This window comes from Prinia subflava, chromosome 9, assembly GCF_021018805.1.
Source record: "Prinia subflava isolate CZ2003 ecotype Zambia chromosome 9, Cam_Psub_1.2, whole genome shotgun sequence".
Classification (NCBI taxonomy): domain Eukaryota; kingdom Metazoa; phylum Chordata; class Aves; order Passeriformes; family Cisticolidae; genus Prinia; species Prinia subflava.
Window position 1 is genome coordinate 4,042,090 of NC_086255.1, and position 6,878 is coordinate 4,048,967.

General features: G+C 60.0%; 1 protein-coding gene across 1 annotated transcript; it reads right to left on the reverse strand.

Moving 5' to 3' along the window:
* Positions 1–446: 446 nt before the first annotated feature.
* Positions 447–2,307, reverse strand: HMX2 (H6 family homeobox 2). The gene is made up of 2 exons (XM_063405141.1): positions 2,031–2,307; positions 447–1,313 (listed from the first exon to the last, which is right to left on the reverse strand). The coding sequence occupies exons 1-2, from the start codon at positions 2,305–2,307 to the stop codon at positions 766–768; spliced, it is 825 nt and encodes a 274-aa protein (XP_063261211.1). The 3' UTR covers positions 447–765.
* Between the last annotated feature and the right edge of the window lie 4,571 nt (positions 2,308–6,878).

Genomic DNA, 6,878 nt, shown 5'->3' on the forward strand with positions numbered 1-6,878 from the left:
GTACCTCGGAGCCGGTGGCCGCGGTTCGATCGCCGCTTGCCGCGGGATGTGCTGGTTTCAATCGAGGCTGTGTCCCGGGGGGAGCCGTCGAGGATGCCCAGCGCCAACCCGGGGCGCGGAGAACGGGGACCAGTCCCCGGTAGCACCGAGCCCATCACCGCGGCTTCCACCAAAACACTCCGAAAAACAGAAAAAAAAAGGTCCCCGTTTACGAAACTTTTCGGGAAATACCCTTCATCTCCCAGCCGAGAGAAGGGCAACGAGCCCCCGCCAGCCGCAGCACGGGCGGACGGTCAGGCCCTGCTGGGATTCCCTGCACGAAACGAGATAAGGAGCAAAAAATCCGAAAAAATAAACCCTCGGCGATACAAGTCGTTTTGGCTCTCCCGTGCATCGATCCCCGGCCCGGCTGTGGGGCACCCCCGGTGCCGGGGTCCCCCTGGGGAACACGCGACCGAGGTGGCAAATTTACAAACGAGGCTTAAAACGCTTTAATTTTTTTTTCTTTCTTACTTTCTTTAAAAATATTTACAGATCTGAAATAATGCTTTTTTTAATTAATTTTTTTTTTCTTTTCAAGTGGCAGGATAGCAGGAGGGGAGAGCGGGGGTGCCCCCGGCGCCCCGGGCTCTCCGTGTGCCCGTCCCTCCCATCAGTTTCGGTGCCGTGTCCCCTCCGTGGGGGCGGCCCGAGGCCCCGCACGGAGCCCCCGCGGCGGCCCCGGCCCCGCTCCCGGTGCGGGTCCCGACGGGGCGGGCGCGGGGCTCAGTAGTCGATCTTGTTGTAGAGGTTGTAGAGCGGTAAGGCCGAGAGGTTGCTGCCGGGGTAGTAGAGAGGGGCGGGGAAGGCGATGGACCGCGGCACCGGCACTCGGAGGAGGGAATTGTCTCTGAACACCAGCGGCATCCCCACCAGAGTCTGCGCCGAGGCGTGGGCCATGTTGGCCGCCTCCAGCTCGGCCGAGAGCTGCCGTTTCCACTTGTTCCTGCGGTTCTGGAACCAGGTCTTCACCTGGGTCTCGGTGAGCTGCAGGCTGGAGGCCAGGCAGGCCCGCTCCGAGCTGCTCAGGTAGCGCTTCATATCGAAGGTGGACTCCAGCTGGTAGACCTGGCTGCGGCTGAACACCGTGCGCGTCTTCTTCTTGGCGGCGCCGGCCTGCCGGTCCCCGCCGTCGCGCTGCCGGTCCCCGCAGGAAGGCGAGGGAGGTCCCAGCGGCTTCTCCTTCTCGTCCTTACAGTCCTGCTGGGGGGGTGAGAGGAAGGGCCCCCGCTCCCCGCTGCCCGCCGCCGCCGCTCCGCTCCCCTTGGCGCTGCCTGCAATAGGGAGACAGCGCGGGGATCGCACGGCGGCCGGCACCGGGATCCCCGACGGCAGAGAGCCCGCCCCGGAGGGAAAAAGCACCGAGGCGAGACCCCGGGCAGGCACCCGCCGCCTCTGCTCCGGGGGAGCACACAGCCGACGCCAGGGGAAGCCATCCCCTCCTGGGTATCCCTGTCCCTCTGTTGGATGGATGGATGGATGGATGGATGGATGGATGGATGGATGGATGGATGGATGGATGGATGGATGGATGGACAGGTGGGTGTGTGTGCCACAGTGAAAGCGGTTGAGTACCAGGCTTCCTCTCTGACACGAGCCGGCAAATTTTACTTTATAGCATCGCATTTCACAGACAGTTTATTTAGAAATAATGCTTAAAGAAAAAAAAAATAAACATCATTCTTCCCTCTGCCCGAGCGCTGTAATCAGAATCTAAGAAAACGAGCGTTATCCATCGCACCCATCCCTCGGGGAAACCAACGCCGGATGGGGTGGGAAAAAAAAAAAAAAAAAAGCCACCCCATTTTTCCTGGAGTTCCTTCCTCCCCTCTTCACCCACGAACGGCGCAAATCCTCTGTGCCCCGAAAGCAGAGAAGGTGCGACGTGCCCCCGCCTCCCTCTTCCCGGCGGGGGCCGGCCCGGGGCCGAGCCCTCCGCGGCCCTTCCCGGCGGGGCCCGTCCGCCCCATCGCAGCCCTGCGGGTACTCACCGAGACAGGTGAAGCTGAGCGCCTGGTGCTTGTGGCACGCCTCGGCTGGGCCCTGAGCCTCGGGGCAGAAGCAGCCGCGGTGCTTCCAGCTCTCCTCCGGCTCCTCGTCCTCCGAGGACAGCGAGAGGGTGCGGGCGCGGGCGGGCCAGGCGGGCGCCCTGTCGCCGGCTTCCCGGGGGGGATCGGAGCTGCCGCTGCCCAGGATGGACTGGATGGTGAAACTGGAGATGGGAGCAGCCGCCGGACAGCACTTGCTCGGCTCTTCTTTGCTGCTCATCCTGGGTTCATAAGAAAGCAGAGGAGGGAAGCTGTCGCTTTAGAGGGGCTCGGGGTGCGCGGGAGGGGGGTGCCCCGGCAGGCTGCGGGGAGCCGCGGCTGGGGGGTGTTTCGGGGGGCGCTCGGGGCGTGCTGCGGCCGGCTCTCCCCGCGCCGGCCCAGGCGGAATGCATGCTCCTTCCCCCGCGTCCCTATTGATCTGCGGGCGCCGGGCGGCGGGGCTTCATTTGCATGGAGGTGGCCTCCGCCGCGCCAATCACGGCGGCGGCGGCCACGGAAAGTTTGGAAACCCGCGGGCTCCGGGAATGGGGAGGCGCGGGGGGGTGCGCCGGAGCTGGAGGGGGGAAGCCCCGGCGGGTCCTCGCCGCCGTCCCCGGGGGCTACGCTGACCCCGCGCCCCCGGAGGAGGGCTGCTGGCCGCCCGCCATCCCTCCTGCCCTCCACCTCGAGTGGGCGACAGCGACGTGGGCTGAATGGCTTATGCCTGCCGGGGGCGGGGGTGTCGGGATAAACACCTTGTGCATATCCGGGGATCTTTACCTTCTCCTCATTAGAGGAGGGGAAAAGCCTGTCACGGTGTGTTGCCTGCTCGGCAGCGCTGGGAAACCTTCCAGGATGCGGGATTTGCGCTGCCCTGCAGCCGGTGACAAATGTCCCACGAAATGCGTCCCGCGTTTCCATCCCAGGGCCTGGAGGCCGTGGGGAGCAGGGAGAAAGGGTTCATGCTGCTGCATTTCCAAATCAACTTTGTCGGGAGTCAGGGGCTCTTCCCCTCAGGGGTATAAATCACAGCATCTCAGCTCTTTCCCCGCCGCTCCCGCCCTCGGAAGGGGAAACCTGCAGGTGGCAGCGGTTGTGTCCCACCTGTCCCAAGGGGAACGTGGGCCCGAGGGCAAGGACCCCGCCAGGATCCACCGCCTTCCTCAGAGCAGACGGAGCGGCGGCTGGGAGCCCGAGAGACCCCCCAGGCCCGCGGTTTGGGGGCCTGGAGCCTCCTTTCCCCGGAGGTGCCGGGGGGAGATCGCGCCCCGACGGCTGCCTGGGACCTGGAGCCGGGGCCTCGCTCCCACGGCCGTGGGGCCCGTGCCTGCTTCCCGCCCCGGGAAGCCTCAGAAAGGAGCCCCGGTATAACAGGACAACACCAGAGTTGCCCCACGACCCCAGCCCCACCTTCCCCTGCCCCCGGGCAGACCCCGCCGCTATCTCCGCCTCCATTTCCCCGCTGCCGCGACTCCGAAGGGACAAACTCCCTCCCCGGGCCCTGCTGCCCTGCGGACACCCGTGTCCGTGCGTGGGGCCATCCCCGAGCCCGCAGCCACCCCCGCCCTGGCTGCTGCAGCCCCGCTGCGGCCGGGGAGGCTCCCGCGGAGGGAGCGAGTGGGAAGCGCCGCCGCAGCTCGGAAATCCTGGTGGGTTTGGCCGCATCCGTGTCCAGGTGCGATATCCTTGGCCTTGGCAGGGGCCGTGGCACCGGGCTTTTAACCCCGGCTTGCCCGAGCGGGGTAGGGCGGGGGTCTCTGCGAGCTCCAGCTGTTGATTCCTCCCCCCACTGTGCGGTCATTCCCTCTCTCCAGAAATATACCCTCCCTCCGAAAAATAATAATTAAAAAAAAATTTAAAAGAAAAATCAAATAGCAAAGAATGAGATGGAAATATACAAATCAATAGAGACAAATGTCAAGACGTTTTAAAATGACATTTTCATTAACTCCGAGTCACCATATTATGTCCGGTATATTGAATAAAGTACTTATAATATAATTAGGTATAGCGAGATGACGACTGTTACCCAGACCAGCGGCATAATCTTTAACTACTTAACTACTTGATAGACTCATTAATGGACTAATTGATTAGGAAAAGTGTTCCAGCTCCTCCTCTCCCTCTGAGGGGCAGGTGCTGTCCTGTTTTACCACATTAACCTTTTCAGTGCTTTTCAACGGGGTCGCGACACATTACAAATGGTCAGCTTTAATCATGATGTCAGCTCATTAACCCGGAAAGACCCCGCACTGAAATACAATTTAGGAAATCGTCCTTCTTCCCGCTCTGCCGCCCCGGCTGGCCCCGCATCCAGACCCCACAGCCCTCCCGGGGCGGGGAGCGGGGCAAGGGGGCCAAAGCCGTCCAGGGGACCTGCCCGGCCTGGGAGAGCCCCTGGGGGCTGCCAGCCCTCGGCTGCTGCGCGGGGACGGGCCCGCAGCACGGAGGGAAGGCGACAGAAAGGCCGCCCCGCTCCTCCGGCACCCCCGACGTGACACTGAGCTGGCACCGCTGGCCTCCACGGCAGCTCCGTCCCTTCGAAGGCCACGGGCACAGCGAGCCCCCGGCACTGCCCTCCCTGCCCCACCGAGAGGGTCCCGCCCGTGGGAGCCGCACGCGTGGCCGCGGCACCGCCGAGGGGACGCTCCGGAGTTTGGAGAGATGGATGCTGCCCCGGGAGGGATGAACAAGCGCTGGGGCAGCGTGAGCGCTGCTCGGCCACAGCCAGAAAACCTCCAAATTTCCTTGAAATTAGGATTTAAGAGAAGCTTGGGGAACAGCCGCTCCGCCCGGGAGGGAGAGAAGCCAAGCGGATTCTGCGGGATGAACGGCGGGTCGGAGCGGCCCAGCCGCGCTCTCATTATCATCTGATCAAATATTCATCAGGGCAGGGGCTGCAGCCCACGGGAAGGGGTTTGAGTGGGGGTAACTCTCAGCTGCCTGCGCCCCCCACTCACTCCTCCCCTTGGCCCGTCCCGTCGGGGCACCGATGCTCAAACGCCGCGGCAAAGATAAACTTTGAAAGACAGAGCGAACGCTTAAAGTTTAGATCTCCAGATTATTACAATGCTCGATATTAAAGTGGCCCTGAGCAAGCTTTCAAAGGGAGCCTAATAAAAATTGATCTCCGCTGCTTTTGCAGCACTCGGAAAATAGGCTTGTTGAGCGGCCGTAATATCGGGAGAAGGTTCCCTCTGAAATGACAGATGAAGTCATAAACAAGTTTGATCTTGGAATCAAGCTTCGATAAATATTAAACACAGTCCCCTTTACACGTGTGGATTATGATATATGGCGCGTCCAAACTTTAAAATAAGGAAATACCAGAGAAAATGATCTCAATAAATTTTCTAAGTATAAACGTTGATTATGTTTCGATTTTCATTCAAGAGCCTCTGCTGCTCGTTTTTTGGTGCAAATAGGCTTTTGGGGAAAAGGGCTCCCTATTTGAAAAAGAGAGCCCTAGAGGTGTACAATTTATGTAATCTGTGGCTGGAAAATGAATCGTGTAATTTATTGGAAAACAGAAAGTCATGAAGATTGGATCAGCATAGCCTATCCAAGGCCCCCTATCCATCAAGTTCCAATTAACAACCTAACCAGAGAGCTTTAATGTGTTTCCAATCTAGTGGCCTGATAGACTCATCAATTCCTCTGGGAGAAATTAAGAAAATCGACCGCCCCTTGGCGTTGTAGTGTCATTCCTTTCTGCAACTATATGTCAAATTAAAAACACAATTAAAATTTAAACTGTTTCAATCAGAGGGTGCCCTGCAACCTATGTTTCACTTAATAGAACTTTGATGAAAATCTGATGGTTCCACTCTGTCATGAAGGCGAATAGAGCTGAAGAGAGCAAGAGATTCTTTATATTTATTTAAAATATCGGAGCTCAGGAGAGCCGAGACCAGGTGACCAAACCTGAGGGAAGCGGAGGTTCCGCTCCTGTCGAGCGGCCGCTTTCCCCGCCCGCGGGAGCGAGCGGCGGGGCCGCTCCGCGCTCTCTGCCCGCTCTGCCGGGGTGACACGCGTGTCCCCGCGGGGGGCGACCGCCCCACGGCCCCTCCAGCCAGCACCGAGTGGGGCCACGGAGTTTGAAATCCGAGGCACGGCTCTGATCGAGGGGGATTGGCTGATTGGGGCGGTAAAATATAAATATGCACGAGCGGCTCGGCAGAGTCACCAAAGGCCCCGGGTGTGGGCTGCGCTCCCCGGGGTCCCCCCGCGCCCCGCGGGATGTGCTGTGGGGGCTGCCCGCGGCATCTGCATCCCCCTCGACTCGATATTCATGTCAACAACTCCAGAAGTCTCCGTGGAGCAGCTCTGGGGGCGTCCCGGGGAGATGATCCCGGTAGAGGTTTTACCCCGGCAGCCGCGCTCGGTGCGGAGCGCAGGGAGGCTCGGGCGAGGCGCTCCCGCACGCAGGGCGCACCCACACCGGGTCCCTTCCCTCCTACACAACCGTTTCCTAATTTTTTCTTATTTTTGAGACGATTCTGAGCCCTCAAGCCACGCTTTCGGCTAGGTGGAGGCCCGCGGGGAAGGCGGCGACAGGTCCTGCTGGCCGGTCCCCAATCATACGGGAGCGACGAGAGAATAATTTGGATGTGGGAGAACAAACCAAGGTCATCAACACCGCCGAAAGAGCGCAGGAACAATAGATTCATTTGAAACAATATTTTACAGACGTTTTACGATCAATATGAACTGAAGCATTATGCTGTACCAATCTGTTAATGCTCTTAATGGTCTTCTCATTCCGTTAGCACACTATGCCAAGTCGATAGAGTAAAGTGATTATTACAGAGA